Source organism: Heloderma suspectum, chromosome 4 (genome assembly GCF_057233095.1).
Source record: "Heloderma suspectum isolate Gila_16-S chromosome 4, 16-S_ref, whole genome shotgun sequence".
NCBI lineage: Eukaryota > Metazoa > Chordata > Lepidosauria > Squamata > Helodermatidae > Heloderma > Heloderma suspectum.
In genome coordinates, this window is record NC_139461.1 from 158,062,517 (window position 1) to 158,079,912 (window position 17,396).

At 43.1% G+C, this 17,396-nt stretch overlaps 1 protein-coding gene across 1 annotated transcript; it reads left to right on the forward strand.

Annotated features, from left to right (window-relative positions):
• The first annotated feature begins 3,289 nt into the window (after positions 1 to 3,289).
• On the forward strand, positions 3,290 to 6,434 carry LOC146347566 (protocadherin gamma-A12-like). Its single transcript, XM_084851551.1, has 4 exons — positions 3,290 to 4,776; positions 4,867 to 5,797; positions 6,026 to 6,298; positions 6,396 to 6,434. The coding sequence occupies exons 1-4, from the start codon at positions 3,290 to 3,292 to the stop codon at positions 6,432 to 6,434; spliced, it is 2,730 nt and encodes a 909-aa protein (XP_084707677.1).
• The last annotated feature ends 10,962 nt before the right edge of the window (positions 6,435 to 17,396 follow it).

Below are 17,396 nucleotides of genomic sequence, written 5' to 3' on the forward strand. Positions count from 1 at the left end.
CAAAGGCTTTAGCGTAGTCAATGAAGCAGAAATAGACATTTTCCTGGAATTCTCTTGCTTTCTCCATGATCCAGCGAATGTTGGCGATTTGATCTCTAGTTCCTCTGCCTCTTCGAAACCCAGCTTGTACTTCCGGTAGTTCTCGGTTCGCATACTGCTGAAGCCTAGCTTGTAGGATTTTGAGCATCACCTTGCTGGCATGTGAAATGAGCGCAATTGTGCGGTAGTTTGAACACTCTTTGGCGTTGCCCTTCTTTGGAATTGGAATGTAAACTGACCTTTTCCAGTCTTGTGTCCACTGTTGAGTGTTCCAGATTTGTTGACATATTGAATGCAACACTTTAACAGCATCATCTTTTAGGATTTTAAATAGTTCGGCTGGAATACTGTCATCTCCGCTAGCTTTGTTGTTACTAATGCTTCCTAAGGCCCACTTGACTTCACTCTCGAGGATGTCCGGCTCAAGTTCAGTGACCGCACTATCATGGCTATCAGGGACATTCAGATCTTTCCTTTATAGTTCTTCTGTGTATTCTTGCCACCTCTTCTTAACCTCATCTGCTTCTGTTAGGTCCCTGCCTTCTTTGTCCTTTATCATGCCCGTCTTTGCACAAAACGTTCCCTTGAGATCTCCAATTTTCTTGAAGAGATCTCTAGTCTTTCCCATTCTGTTGTTTTCCTCGATTTCTTTGCATTGTTCATTTAAGAAGGCCTTCTTGTCTCTCCTTGCTATTCTCTGGAACTCTGTGTTCAGTTGGGTATATCTTCCCCTTTCTCCCTTGCTTTTCGCTTCCTTTCTTTCGTGAGCTACTTCTAAAGCCTCATCAGACAGCCACTTTGCTTTCTTGCATTTCTTTTTCTTTGGGATGGATTTCGTTGCTGCCTCCTGAACAATGTTACGGACCTCCGTCCATAGTTCCTCAGGCACTCTGTCTATCAGGTCTAATCCCTGAAATCTATTCCTCACCTCCCCTGTATATTCATAAGGGATATGATTTAGGTCATACCTGAATGGTTTAGTGGTTTTCCCGACGTTCTTCAATTTAAGCTGAAATTTTGCAAGAAGCAGCTCATGATCTGAGCCACAGTCAGCTCCAGGTCTTGTTTTTACTGACTGTATGGAGCTTCTCCATCTTTGGCTGCAAAGGACATAATCAATCTGATTTCGATATTGACCATCTGGTGATGTCCATGTGTAGAGTCGCCTCTTGTGCTGTTGGAAAAGAGTGTTTGCTATGATCAGCGTGTTCTCTTGGCAAAACTCTATTAGCTTTTGTCCTGCTTCATTTTGTACACCAAGGCCATGCCTGCCTGTTATCCCGGTGATTTCTTGACTTCCTACTTTAGCATTCCAATCCCCTATGATGAAGAGGACATCTTTTTTTGGTGTTAGTTCTAGAAGGTGTTGTAGGTCTTCATAGAACCGATCAACCTCAGCTTCTTCGGCCTCAGTGGTTGGGGCATAGACTTGAATTACTGTGATGTTGAATGGTTTGCCTTGGATTCGTACTGAGATCATTCTATCGTTTTTAAGATTGTACCCCAGTACTGCTTTTCCCACCCTTTTGTTGACTATGAGTGCTACTCCATTTCTTCTAAGGGATTCTTGCCCACAATAGTAGATATGATGGTCACCTGAATTAAATTCGCCCATGCCTGTCCATTTGAGTTCGCTGATTCCCAAGATGTCGATGTTCAATCTTGCCATCTCATGTTTGACCACCTCTAGCTTACCTTGATTCATTGATCTGACATTCCAGGTTCCTAAACAATATTGTTCTTTACAGCATCGGATTTTCTTTTCACCACCAGACACATCCACAGCTGAGTGTCCTTTCGGGTTTGGCCCAGCCGCTTCACTCTTTCTGGCGCTACTTGGAAATACCCTCTGCTCTTCCCCAGTAGCATATTGGACACCTTCTGACCTGAGGGGCTCATCTTCCGGCGTCATATCTTTTAGCCTTGTGATACGTTCCATGGGGTTTTCTTGGCAAGAATACTGGAGTGGGTTGCCATTTCCTTCTCCAGTGGACCACATTTTGTCAGAACTCTCTGCCATGACCTGTCCGTCTTGGGTGGCCCTGCACGGCATAGCTTATGGCTTCACTGAGTTACGCAAGCCCCTTCGCCACAACAAGGCAGTGATCCATGAAGGGGAAGTACAATCCAGCCACAGGTAAACGTATTTCTGTATACCTGGAGCCGTTCTCCATTCTTTCCTGTCTTTGGTGTCTTTCCATTTTTTTTCAGGAAGTCACAGTTGGCCAAAGATTCCCCCCAACAGAGAATACACAAAGGGTGTGTGTGTGATTTTCATACAAGGCAATCCATATGCAGGTTGCATATGATTTCCTAAAAAGAAATTATTTCCATGTAGAAATGTTTTCACATTTAAAGAGCCCTTATAAATAAAATTCTGCTTCCTGAAAATAATAGTTGTTGACTGATGGGTTGGAAATGAATGCTCTGTCTTACTCTCTCCTGCCCCCACCACATTCATATTCCTTCAGCTGATGATACATGAGCTTATGCTGCCCACAGTAAATCCAAAATTATTATATTGAACACAAACCCATAGACGGCCTTCAGGCCCCTTTGTATGACAGCACAAATTCTAGGTATAAAAATGCAGAGAACTTATCTCAAGTGAAATGAAAACAAAAAACAGAAATGTATTTCTACCTTATTTTTATTATTATTTGTTAAGAAAAGTATTAACATAACATGTATTGCATACAACAAGACTATATTTTGGATTTTTTTAAGTGCATGGCTCCTTTTCTTTTAAACATGTTAAAATGAATGCCTTGAATCTGTTATAAAAACATAATTATACAAAATTAAGTATTTTTTAAAAGGATATGCTGTTTTAAAAGAAAGCTGAATTAGAAAAATATCCTTATGCAACCTTGATTTTCAAAAACATATTTGTACAAATTTACTTTGAGTTCTTCCATAGGTTGACCTTAAAATTGTCAGGCAAGTTACAATACATGGCACAGCAATATTTGGCAATCCTTTGATATAAAAGACAGTTATTTTATAAATGAATCTGGATTTTGCTTGCAGTCTTGGTTTTTTTCTGAAAGGTGCAATTATTGGTTGAAACTCTGAGTGTCGCTGTTTGCTCATAAGACTGAGAACAAATTCCTTCTTGGCTTTCAATCAACAGAGAATACACAAAGCTCAGATCTGCATTCGCCATTTCTAGATATGCAACAACAATAATTTAGGCAGTCTTCAGAGCCTTTATACAACATCACGGCAAACTGATAGTGTTTATCTGGAAATGGATGGAAGAAGGCTATGCTCTCAAAAGAGAATTCTACTTTGCTTTGTGGTGGTCACTGTCTGGGAGGTAGCTTCTGGGCAAATACGCTACTTAATTCCTGAGGAAATGGAGAAAGGGTCTTTTGTTGGAGATATTGCAAGGGATTTTGGACTGGATATAAAGGAGTTGTCAAGTGGTGAAGCCCGGATAATTTCCAGAGGTATGAAGCAATATTTTGCACTTGATTTGAGAAATGGTCATTTGCTTGTCAATGAAGTAATTGACAGGGAGCAGATTTGCCACCAGATGGAGAGATGTCTGTTAAATTTGGAAATTCTTGTCAAGGATAAGGTGAAGTTTTTTATGATTAAAGTTGAAATAGCAGATATTAATGACAACTCACCTACCTTCCCTATAGAAGAGCTGGAATTAAAAATTGCCGAAAACTTGGGTCTCGGGGCACGATTTCTTTTACCAGAAGCTCAGGATCCAGATCTGGGGACCAATTCTCTCCAGAGCTACCAACTCAGTAATAACAAACACTTTTCTCTGGATGTGCAGCCTGGAGTTGATGGAGTCAAATATGCAGAACTGGTCCTTGAACAGTTATTAGATCGAGAAGAACAGAAAATGCATCCGCTGATTCTCACCGCTGCTGACAAAGGAGAACCAGTGAGGTCTGGTATGGTGCGGATCCGTGTTACTGTTACAGATGTGAATGACAATGCTCCTATTTTTAGTCAGTCTCTGTATGAAGTGAATGTTGTTGAAAACATCCTTAAAGGGTCCCAAGTGCTAATACTGAATGCAACTGACCTGGATGAGGGAATAAATTCGAAGGTAATGTATTCATTCAGAAAAATTTCAGAGAAAGCTTCCAAAACATTCCACTTGGATCCTGCTACAGGGCAAATATTAGTCACTGGGAATATGGACTATGAAGATTCCAAATTACATGAAATGGAAGTACAAGCTCAAGATGGGGCTGGACTGTCTACTCGAGCCAGAGTAGTAATACGAATCATGGATGCAAATGATAATGCACCAGAGATCACAATTACATCACTTTTCAGCAAGGTTGTAGAAAGCTCTTCTCCAGGAAGTGTTATAGGCCTTATAAATATAAATGACAGAGATGATGGGGAAAATGGAGAAATCACATGTTTGCTCCCAGGAAGCCTTCCATTTCTGCTGAAGAAATCATTTGACAGTTACTACAGTTTGGAGATTGCAAGTCTCCTTGACAGGGAGAAGGTCTCAGGATACAACATCACAATCATAGCAAGTGACCGAGGGATTCCTTCTCTCTCAACAACTGCATACTTCCCATTAGAAATATTAGATGAAAATGACAACCCACCCACCTTTAAAACTGCAACCTTCATTTTTTATATTGAGGAAAATAATAACCGAGGTGATTTTGTTACAGTTTTAAAAGCACATGACCCTGATTGTGGGGAAAATGGGAGAATAACTTATTCTATCATTGAAAGGGAAATGGTGCAGCAAAATCCTGTGCCAGTTTATTCAGACATAAATCTCACTGAGTTCAGTGGGACTTCCTCACAGATAATTGTGCCTAAGGTTGTAGTGAGAAATTCCTTCCTTTCTTCCTACCTCTCCATTAACTCTGAGACTGGGGTTGTCTATGCCTTGACCTCCTTTGATTATGAAGACTTTCGGGAGATCCAGTTCCTGGTCAAGGCCCAGGATGGAGGCTCCCCACCGCTCAGCTCCAATGTCTCAGTGACTCTCTTCATCCTGGACCAGAATGACAATGCTCCAGAAATCTTGTACCCAGCACCTCCCTCTGATGGCTCCACTGGGATAGAGCTGGCCCCTCGCTCCTCTGAGCCGGGTTACCTGGTCACAAAGGTGGTAGCAGTGGACGCGGATTCCGGCCAGAATGCCTGGCTCTCCTACCAGCTGACCAAGGCCACGGAGCCAGGGCTCTTCACCGTGGGGCTCCACACCGGAGAGATCAGGACAGCCCAGTTCTTTCTGGAGAAAGACGCCCTCAAGCAAAGCCTGGTGGTCTTAGTGAGGGACAATGGGCAGCCACCCCTCTTCACCTCAGTCACCGTCACCGTGGTGCTGGCTGACAGCATCCCTGAAATCCTCTCAGATCTCAGCAGCATCTCAGCTCCTGCAGACCGCCAGACTGACCTCACCTTCTACCTGGTGATTGCAGTGGCTTTTGTCTCCTGCTTGTTCTTCACCTTCATCCTCATGTTATTGGCACTCAGACTTCACAGGTGGAGAACCTCACAGCTGTGTGACAATGGAAGTGTGAATTCCAGTGGTGTTCCGGTCCCACAGTTTGTGGGCATTGATGGGGTTCGAGCATTTCTTCAGTCTTATTGCCATGAGGTTTCATTGACTTCAGGCTCTCGGAAAAGCCAAATTCTTTGTCCGATTGGAAGCTGTACAAATTCGCTGACACCACAGCAGGCTCCTGATAAGCCAGATCCTTGGATAACAACAGGTGACTCTAGCACCATTAAGGAAGGGGCAGCAGTTTTTCAGGTGAGCATGTACATTTCAGTATTTCTGATTTATTTTAAAGTTAATAAAGCCAATTCTTTATACATAGACAGGCTTCATGTTTACAAAATTTCATTAAATGAAGTTTTTTAATCATGAAGTCTAGATGGGGCCTTTTTATTCTTCTTAAAATTAAGATGTAAAGAGGTAAAATGTTTTGGAGTCATTAACTGTCTTCTTCATAACTGGTGAAGTGTTACTGGCACCCAGACTTTACAGGTGGAGAAACTATATGACTCGGGAAATGGGGTTTGCAGTGGAGTTCCAGCTTCACAATTTGTAGGCATTGATGGTGTCTCAGCTTTTCTACGCTCTTACTGCCATGAGGATTCAGTTAGCACATGCTCCCAAAGGAGTAAAATTATTTTTCCAGTTGGAAGTTGTACAGATACTCTCTCGCCTCAACTAGCTTCTGATAAATTGAGTCCTTTATTTACTTTGGAAGATCCAAGCACTGATAAAGAAAGACAGAAAACTGAACAGGTGAGTTTCATTTTCTAAGGTTACGTTTGAAAGACATTTTAAGGTGTGCAAAGCAAAAACAGGTTGAGTTCAAGATGGTCTGTAAATCTGCATGCAGGCTCTGAGCTGCAAGAGGCTTAAATGTGGTTCTGAATGATAGTTACTTGTGCCAGATGGATTTGCACCTCATTTACAAGGGCTTATCCATGCAAGTAATTGATAAGGAGGAGGTATAAATAAGTCTTTGAAGATAAGAGTTCTTGCTACAGTATTATTATTGCATTATTCTTTGTTTAAAGTGCTGTTGTTGTTTTACTGTGAGCTGCCTGGCAAAACCTTTTGAACCTTTTGAAAGATAGCATTAAGGTTTCTAAAATAAATACATACATACATACATACATAAAATGACACATATTCCCAGAATACATGGCACCTGCACTTGTTGCTGGGCTGGGTGTATCCATGAGTGTCCATTGTTCTTGGTAAGTCCTTGTTTCAGCCCTGGGTGCCAGCGTGGCTGGGCAGCTGCCGAGGCCCGTGTTCCTGCAAGGGGGCTGCTGCCAATCTTGGAGTCCCCTGCACCTGCCGCACTTCCTCCTTGCTGTTGCCTGTTCACCTGCCCTCTCTGCATCAATGAGCGGGGATAGGAGGCCTCTGGGCAGGGATGTGCATTAGGCACAGTGGGGGAAGTCAAGCAAGTGGGCAGCAGTGGCAGCAGCAAGGAGGTCAGCTCCCCCAGAGTGGCACCTCACAGGCTCTAGGACACCACTGTTTACTTCCCTCCAGTGGGAGAATTTACCATTTATTCCTACTCTCTGCTTTCTGATCTTTAACCACTTACTCATCCATAAGAGGACCCGTCCTCTTATTCCATGACTGCTAAGTTTGCTCAGGAGTCTTTGGTGAGGGACTTTGTCAAAAGCCTTTTGGAAGTCCAAGTAAACAATGTCTGCCAGATCACCCCTGTCTACATGTTGACTGACACTCTCAAAGAACTCTAAAAGGTTAGTGAGGCAGGACTTACCTTTGTGGAAGGTGTGTTGATTCTTTTTCAGCAGGGCTTGCCCTTCTATATGCTTACTAATTTTATCTTTAATAATTCCTTCAACCAATTTACCTAGAACAGACGTTAAGCTAACTGGCCTGTAATTTCCCAGATCTCCCCTGGATCTCTTTTTGAAAATTGGTGTTACATTGGCCATCTTCCAGTCCTCTGGTAGAGACTGATCTTAGGGACATCTTATGTTGTGTATTTTGGTTAGAAGATCAGCAATTTCATATTTGAGTTCTTTGAGAACTCTAGGATGGATACCATCTTGGCCCGGTGATTTAATTGCTTTCCATCTATCAATAAGATTGAGAACATCATCTTTTGTCACCACTATTTGCCTCAGTTCCTCAGACTCCCTTCATGAAAATATCAATTCAGGCACAGGTATCTGTCCTATATCTTCTGCAGTGAAGACGGATGAAGAGAATTCATCCAACTTCTCCGCAATCTCCTTGTCCTCCTTCAGTACTCCTTTAACTCCATTGTCATCCAGTGGCCCAACTGCCTCCCTAGCTGGTTTTCTGCTCCTGATATATTTAAAGAATTCTTTATTGTTGGCCTTGATGTTGTTAGCTATATGCTCTTCAAAATGATTTTTTGCATCTCTTATTGTCTGCTTGCATCATCTTTGTGCAAGCTTGTGCTCTCTTTTGTTTTCCTCACTTGGGCTAGACTTCCATTTTCTGAAGGAAGCTCTCTTTTCTCTAATAGCTCCCTTAATACTGCTCGTTAACCATGCCAGCAACCTCTTGGACTTGGTGCTACCTTTCCTAACCTGTAGTATACATTTCAGTTGGACTTCTATTATTGTGGTTTTGAGTAATCTCCATGCATTTTGAAGGGATTTCATCATTTTGACACCCCCTTTTAGCTACCGTTTCACCAGTTCCCTCATTTAAGAGAAGTTTCCTCTTTTGAAGTCAAATTTGATTGTGTTGGACTTCCTGGGCAATTTTTCACTTAAATATATGTATATTAATCTGATAGCACTGTGATCACTGTTTCCAAGTGGTTCAACAACATTTACATCTTGTACCAGGTCCTGGGTGACACCACTTAGGATTAAATCCAAGGTTGCCTCCCCTCTGATTGGTTCCATGACCAACTGTTCTAGGGCACAATCATTTAGGGCATCTAGAAATTTAACCTCTTTCTCATGGCTGGAACATGCATGTATCCAATCAATGTGGTGGTAATTGAGGTCGCCCATTATTACAGCATTTCCATGTTTGGAGGCCTCCCTGATTTTGTTTTCCATCTCAAGGTCACTCTGAGCATTCTGGTCTGGGGGATGATAGCATGTTACTAGCACTAAATTAGTTTTGGAGCCTGGTATTGTTTTTGTCACCGACCCCCTTCATGGATCACTGCCTTGTTGTGGCGAAGGGGCTTGTGTAACTCAGTGAAGCCATAAGCTATGCCGTGCAGGGCCACCCAAGATGGACAGGTCATGGCGGAGAGTTCTGAAAAAATGTGGTCCACTGGAGAAGGAAATGGCAACCCGCTCCAGTATTCTTGCCAAGAAAACCCCATGGAACGTATCACAAGGCTAAAAGATATGATGCCAGAAGATGAGCCCGTCAGGTCGGAAGGTGTCCAATATACTACTGGGGAAGAGCAGAGGGAATTTCCAAGTAGCGCCAGAAAGAGTGAAGCGGCTGGGCCAAAGCCGAAAGGACACTCAGCTGTGGATGTGTCTGGTGGTGAAAAGAAAATCCGATGCTGTAAAGAACAATATTGTTTAGGAACCTGGAATGTAAGATCAATGAATCAAGGTAAGCTGGAGGTGGTCAGACATGAGATGGCAAGATTGAACATTGACATCTTGGGAATCAGCGAACTAAAATGGACAAGCATGGGTGAATTTAATTCAGGTGACCATTATATCTACTACTGTGGGCAAGAATCCCTTAGAAGAAATGGAGTAGCACACATAGTCAATAAAAGGGTGGGAAAAGCAAGGTTGTGCTCAAAATCCTACAAGCTAGGCTTCAGCAGTATGTGAACCGAGAACTACCAGACGTACAAGCTGGGTTTCAAAGAGGCAGAGGAACTAGAGATCAAATCGCCAACATTCACTGGCTCATGGAGAAAGCAAGAGAATTCCAGAAAAACGTCTATTTCTGCTTCACTGACTACGCTAAAGCCTTTGATTGTGTAGATCACAACAAACTCTGGCAAATTCTTAAAGAGATGGGAGTACCAGACCACCTTATCTGTCTCCTGAGAAACCTGTACGAGGGCCAAGAAGCAACAGTAAGAACCAGACATGGAACAACCGATTGGTTCAAAATTGGGAAAGGAGTACGACAAGGCTGCATATTGTCGCCCTGCTTATTTAACTTATATGCAGAGTACATCATGAGAAATGCTGGGTTGGATGAATCACAGGTCAGAATTAAGATTTCCGGGAGAATTATCAACAACCTCAGATACGCAGATGATACCACCCTAATGGCAGAAAGCGAAGAAGATCTAAAGAGCCTCTTGTTGAGGGTAAAAGTGGAGAGTGCAAAAGCTGGTTTGAAACTCAACATTAAAAAACTAAGGCCATGGCATCTGGCCATATCACTTCCTGGCATATAGAAGGGGAAGAAATGGAATCAGTGACAGATTTTATTTTCTTGGGCTCCAAGATCACCGCAGATGGTGACTGTAGCCATGAAATTAAAAGACACTTGCTCCTGGGGAGGAAAGCTATGGCAAACCTAGACAGCATAATAAGAGGCAGAGACATTACCTTGCCGACAAAGGTCCGTCTAATCAAAACTATGGTTTTCCCAGTAGTAATGTATGGCTGTGAGAGCTGGACTGTAAGGAAGGCTGAGTGCCGAAGAATTGATGCTTTCGAACTGTGGTGCTGGAGAAGACTCTTACGAGTCCCCTGGACTGCAAGGAGTTCAAATCAGTCCATCCTAAAGGAAATCAACCCCGAGTGCTCATTGGAAGGACAGATACTGAAGCTGAAGCTCAAATATTTTGGCCACCTAATGTGAAGAGAAAACTCCCTGGAAAAGACCCTGATGCTGGGAAAGACTGAAGGCAAAAGGAGAAGGGGACAGCAGAGGATGAGATGGCTAGACAGCATCACCGATGCAATGAATATGAAACTGAGCACACTCCGGGAGAGAGCGGAGGACAGGAAGGCCTGGCGTGCTATGGTCCATGGGGTCACAAAGAGTCGGACGTGACGTAACGACTGAACAACAACAACATTGTCACCGACAGAGCTTCTGTAGATGAGCCTACCCCTTTTAGGTGTTCTAGTCCACTCGACACTATGCCCTCTTTGACATACAGGGCAACACCTCCTCCAGTAAGCCCTTCCCTGTCCTTCCTGTAGAGTTTATATCCAGAGATGACCATATCCCACTGGTTCTCTCCGCTCTACCAGGTTTCTGTAATGCCCACTATATCTAGGTTTTCCTTTAAAATCAAGCACTCCGACTCTCCCATTTGAGCGCGGAGGCTTCTAGCATTTGCATAGAAACGCCTATACATGATATCCTTCCCCAGATGCCTCTGCTGTGTGCATCTTTTGCTATGGGACGTTGCCCCCTTTGATTGGCTATTATGTTCTACTATATTCTCCTGATGGGGCTGTGGTGGCTTAGTGGTTAAGATGCTGAACTGCAGACCGGAAGGTCGGCAGGACAGCAGTTTGAGACCCGAGTGCTGCGTGACGGAGTGAGCTCCCGTCTTCAGGATTTATTGCTAAATTGCTATGTGATTCCTGAGGAAATTGGAAAAGGGGGTTTCGTGGGCAATTTTTTCAAAATGCTTGTAGCTGGATATGAATAAGTTATCCAACAATGGTGTATGCATAATTTCCACAGGTAAGACTCAGTATTTTTCTCTCAATTTGGGAAAAGGGACATTTATACACTAGAGAGAAAAAAACTGAAAGAGTAACGGTGTGTGGTCAAATTTTGAAATGCTTGTTAAAATATGAGATTCTTATTCAAGATCAAATGACAATTTATACCACTAAAGTTGAAATAACAGATGTTAATGACAATGCCCCTAGATTTGAAGTAGGTATACTGGCATTTAACACCAGAGAAACCAAGGCCCAGGGATCAAGGTTTCTCCTCACAGATGCAATAGACCCAGATGTAGGGATCAATTCTATTCAGAGATATGAACCATTTCAATAAACATTGCATGTTCAAGGTGGATAAAAGACTGTTAAGAGTGCTGAAATGGTACTTGAGAAGTCCTTGGTCAGGGAAAAGAAACCTGTTCATAACTGAATCCTAACATCCACTGGTGGAGGAATCTCAGCATAGTTTGTAAATATGTGTCATTGTCCTTGATGCAACAACAATGCCCTCATTTTCACCCAATCTACTTGCATAGTTAATGTACTGAAAAATGTTCCAGTTGGTTTTTGTCTGACTATGGCAAAAGCTACAGACATTGATGAAGGAATTAACTCAGAAGTAACATACTCATTTAGAACAAAATCAGAGAAAATTTCCCAAACATTCCTTTTAAATCCCCAAACAGTTGAAGGAAACTTAGTCTTTGAGGAAATTGATTAAAAAAAAAAAAAAACAGACATCCAAGCACAAGACCCAGGAGGGTGATCATCACTGGCTAAAGTATTGTTAACAGTCATGGATGCAAATGATGATTCTCCTGAAATCACAGTTTCACCTTTCTTCGCTTTGGTGGCAGAAACTTCTCACAGTGGGACTGTAATTGTCCTTTTACATGTAAAAGACAAAGACTCCCGAGAAAATAGGAAGATCATGTGTTCAATTTCTTCCAGCCTTCCATTTGGATTGCAGAAATTCTAAGATAACTATTACACTCTAGTGACTAAAGGAAACCTGGACAGAGAGGTTGTTCAAGTTTTTAATCTGTATTTTAAATCTCTTCCCTGCTGCTAGGTTTTATTCTGGTTGTATATTTGTGGATTTATGTTGTGGATTTAAGCTTTCACATTTTATGTTGTTTTATGCTGCACCTTGTGGTTTTAATTTATGTGAACTGCCCAGAGAGCTTTGGGTATTGGGCGGTATAGAAGTGAAATAAATAAATAAATAAATAAAAATTACAGCCACAGGCCAGGGAATACCTTGGCTCTCTACAACAGCCTACCTTCCACTGAAAATATTAGATATGAATGAAAACCCACCCATCTTCAGACTATCGATCTATCTTTATTTGCTTAAAATGGATGGTCATCACAAAACAGGAGAGAAGAAGGGGGGAAACTCCAAACAAATCCAGAATAAAGGTTCAAATCAGATAATCTCCACCACTAATAAATATGATTATACATTACTTCATCTAATTTTAATAGCAGCTGTTGCAAATAATGAAACTTAGTATGTAACGTATTTGTTCTGATCAACCAAAAGCATACAAATTTTCTCAAAATCTGACATCTCAGGACAAGAAAAAAAACTGGACAAAGGTCTTTCTCTGCATGCCCTATACATTGGGCAGTACAGCAAATAATGACCGCTCTCCTTCACTTCCCTCTGCCCACAGACACAGAGCTGTTGGTCCCATGGAACTTTAGGAACCTTCCTTCCAAACAAGCAGTAGGCAGGCACAGTTTGAAAGCACAGCTTGGTAAAAGCCTCTCTTAATAAAGGAAATGTAAGCTCATGTATATACTGCTACAGAGTGTGATTTACTTTTCAATACCTATACTACAGAGAAAAACTGGTATTTGCTAAATTTTCCAAGTGCAATCTTTTTTCAACACCGTATCCTTAATCAGTTTTTTTAAAAAATCTGTCCAAAGTCAGTTGTCCCTAATGTTTCAAATGTGAGGTTGTAATCCTCAGACAGTGCTTCACACCTCTCTTTCCAGCTTTTTGGGTGTAGACAAACATTCTATAACATATTTGCTCAAGAGTAACCCTACTCGGCTTTCTTTGATCATACTGGAAGCAACCGTAAGCCTTCCATCCTTAGATGTATTCTTATCATTTCTGCTAAAGGTACTATAGATTAGGCAAACAGAAGTGGGGATATGGGGCACCCCTGCCTTGTTCCTCTTTTTAAATATATTGTTTCACAGCAGACACCATTTACTGAAATAAAAGCACTAGGGTTGAATTATATCAACTTTATCCATGTGGTGAATAAGCCTCCCAAACCTACTTTTCCTACCACTGCATACAGAAAGTCCCACTCTACGTGATCAAATGCTTTCTGCGCATCTAAGAAAACAAATGGGTGATTAGAATTCTTAATTAAGTGTATTATATTTATTAATTTCTAAATGTTTAATGAGAGTTTCCTATTTTTGATTAAAACTGTTTAATCATCAGTAATATACTTATGTATAACCTTATTCAGTCTCTTTGTCAAAATGTTAGTCCATATCTTAAAGTCCTGATTTAATAGAGCAATTGGTCTGTAAGATTCAACCTTAGAAGGATCTTTATTTTAACTTTAAAAAACCACATTGTTTTGTAAACCTTAATTTCTTTTCTATTTCTGCAGTTTATCAGCTCAAATTGCTTCCTCAGTGCCTATAATTTCATTCATATATATATATATATATATATATCCTTTGCGTCTGCTTCTGCTCGAAAGTTGTTATTTGAGTTGAAAAGTCTTGTAAAAGCTTCTCTCTGTGTGTGTGTTTTAAAAAAGGAGGTCTTTTGTATAAATTCACTTCTGATTATGGCAAATAGCGTTGCCCTTATTTTCGCCGTAGTCTACGTAAATCTTTACGTAGAATACAGCGACCAAATAAGGAACGGGAATGGCGGCTCCCTATGGGGGCCGCCATTATCCGTACACACTTTTTTTTTTAAAGTCACCCGTGATAGGCTACGTGATGATTGACGTAGCCTATCACGGCTGACTTTGCAAATCTAGCCGTGATAGGCTACGTGAATCATCATGTAGCCTATCAGGGGGCGTTTTGTTTTTTTTCTTTGATTGCAATGGCGGCGGTGGCAGCCGGTCGAAAGACCGGCTGCCGCTCCCGCCCTGCTCGAACACCCGCCGAACCGCCGGCTGGACCCGCCGCCGGGAGGGACATTCGGCGAAGGTAAGTCCCATCCCGGGGGGGTGCGGGGGGCGGTGGGGTTCGGAGGATTTCTCCCCGAAACTTTTTCGGGGGGCCGAACACGTTGGCGCTCAGCCCCCCGAAGTTTCGGGGAGAAATTCTCCGCCAACCCTACCTATACCTCGACTTTAGCAAAGCTTTTGACAAAATGCCCCATGATATCCTGATGAGCAAAGTAGCTCAAAGTGGGCTAGATGAAACAATGATCTGGTGGATCCACAGTTGGTTACAGAATCGGACTCAAAGAGTGCTTATCAATGGGACCTTCTCAGACTGGGAAGAGGTAACGAGTGGGGTAACATAGGGCTCAGTCCTGGGCCCAGTGCTCTTCAACATTTTTATTAATGACTTGGAGGAGGAGGTGCAGGGAATGCTGATCAGATTCGCAGATGACACAAAATTGGGCAGGATAGCTAATACTTTGGAAGACAGAAACAAAATTCAAAGTGATCTGGATAGACTGGAGCGCTGGGCAGAAAACAACAGAATGACATTTAATAGGGATCAATGCCAAGTTCTGCACCTAGGAAAAAGAAACCAAAGGCACAGTTACAAGATGGGGGATACGTGGCTCAACAACACTACAAGCGAGAAGGATCTTGGAATTGTTGTCGATCACCAGCTGAATATGAGCCAACAATGTGATGTGGCTGCAAATAATGCAAATGCTATTTTGGGCTGCATTAATAGAAGCATAGCTTCCAAATTACGGGAAGCACTCGTTCCCCTCTACTCAGCACTGGTTAGGCCTCATCTGGAGTACTGTGTCCAGTTCTGGGCACCACACTTTAAGAAGGATGCAGACAAACTGGAGAGGGTTCAGAGGAGGGCAACAAAGATGATCAAGGGACTGGAAACAAAGCCCTATGAAGAGAGACTGAAAGAACTGGGCATGTCTAGCCTGGAGAAGAGAAGACTGAGGGGAGATAGGATAGCGCTCTTCAAGTACTTGAAAGGTTGTGACAGAGAGGAAGGCCAGGATCTTTTCTCGATCATCCCAGAGTGCAGGACACAGAATAATGGGCTCAAGTTACAGGAAGCCACAATCCAGCTGAACATCAGGAAAAACGTCCTGACTGTTAGAGCAATACGACAATGGAACCAATTCCCTGGGGAGGTGGTGGGCTCTCCCACAGTGGAGGCGTTCAAGACGAGGCTGGACAGCCATCTGTCAGGGATGCTCTGACTTGGATTCCTGCATTGAGCAGGGGGTTGGACTTGATGGCCTTTTAGGCCCCTTCCAACCCTACTATTCTATGATCCTATGATTCTAAGAAAGAATTTCCCTAGATGTAATTTGAGGAATTCTATTATATGTAGCTGTAAGGCTCTCTTCACACCTGGTATTTTATTCCACTACAAACCTTTTGATTCCAATTCCTTTCCAGGTTTTCCACTGGGCTTGCATACAGGCATCTCTCATAGCGCATCCCTCCGCTCTGTACCTTTTCGTGGCTGGGTGGAGCTGCATGAAACAATTAGGACAGAAGGGGGCTGCTGGCCCTTTGCCCCCTCCCCTCCCCTCCCCTGGTCATTGTTTCCTGTAACATGATTGATGGCTCCGCCCATCCCTCCACTCCTCTACAGCAGGAGGGAAGTCGGAAGCCCTTCTAGTGGCCTGGATAGGGGGTTACGGGAGCTGGTCCCCTCCTTCCTCCAAGGCAGAGCCTTCTCGGTGGCTTACCCCGAGGTTGCTGGTGCTGCTAGTCCTTCTCTGCTAAATATGTCAGTGTGTGATGGAATTAGATGCAGTATATTGCCTGCACTACTGAGTTTGAAGAGTATCCGGATTTCCGGGTTCCCGACTACAGAAGTAAGAAATCCACAAATGGACTTGTAATGCACCAAGCCATCCCTAGCAGCCCCCACCCTCCAGGTGACTGCCTCATGGGGGACACCTGCATTAGAGCTGGCTTGTTCTCTGCCCTCCTACATGTGTTGTTGCTCTTCCACCTTATTCTGGCTTCCCAACAACCCTGCAAGGTGAGCTAGGAGAAGAGATAGTGGCTGGCTAGGTGGGAGTACTATGGAAAACCATCTCAGCATTACTGCCTTATCTAAAACAACACACAAACACAAAAGAAACCATTAACAATTACCATTCCTAGCTCTGCATGTTGAATTTATTCAGGGGAGGATAAAAGGCACTTCTAATACCCATTGAAATCCTAACGGTCAAGCCTTTCTCCTGCAGGGCTGAGAAGGGAGACTCCCCCATCACCCTGGGAGGAAAAAAGGCCATCAAACTGGTGAGCAAAAGGGAAAAGAAGCAGTCAGTGAAGTCAATGGGAGGAGGAAGTTCCAAGTAAATGCATTGAAGGGGATGCACTCCTGTGCATGCCTACTCAGAAGGAAGCCACACAGATTTCAGTGGCACTTACTCCCAGGAAAGGAAAGCCGTACAGCCAATAAGCTGACTCAGAAGTAAGCATTGCTGTGTTCAAGGGGATCTCAGAGCCCATAGTAGAATTGGAAAGAGGCAGAAAAGGTAACTGGAAGCCCGGTCAGTGACCTGCCCCCCCTTCCCACCAATTTGTTGTCATGACAATGTTATTCAACACCACCCAGCAACACCTCCTAGCACATGCCCACACAAAGCAGGACAAAGCACTAAAGGGGAAAATACACAATGGCGATTTCAGTCACAAGCACAGAAAATGCCAGGTTCTCCCTGTTCTCAGATAACACAGAAAGAGGTAGCGGAATTTGAGAGATAGGGGTTCATCACACAGAGCTTTTATCCTGCTATTGAGGTGGCTCTGTCACGGAAGTTTGTGGGCTCTTTAGATGACGTTGTCACCCTCCATGGTGTCTCCCATCTTATACCAGGGTATTATCTCTACTCAGATGTAAGGAGAGGTTTCCTGGGGGCTGTGAAAAAACAGTACAGCAGAAGTTAAGCTATGAAAACAAGATTCCCCCCCTCCTTTGCACACATGTCAGGGAGGGAGGAAGGCACTCCCTCAGTTCAACCATGTGGCTGCCATGTAAAGGAGCCCTTCCTAATCCCAGAAAGAAACTGAAAG

Bases quoted from the DNA above. Each gene is read 5' to 3' on its own strand.
- LOC146347566 (XM_084851551.1), top strand. From the start codon at position 3,290: ATGGATGGAAGAAGGCTATGCTCTCAAAAGAGAATTCTACTTTGCTTT. The intron at 4,777-4,866 runs GCAAAATCCTGT...GGTTGTAGTGAG, and splicing joins ATTGAAAGGGAAATGGTGCA to AAATTCCTTCCTTTCTTCCT. The intron at 5,798-6,025 runs GTGAGCATGTAC...ACTGGCACCCAG, and splicing joins AAGGGGCAGCAGTTTTTCAG to ACTTTACAGGTGGAGAAACT.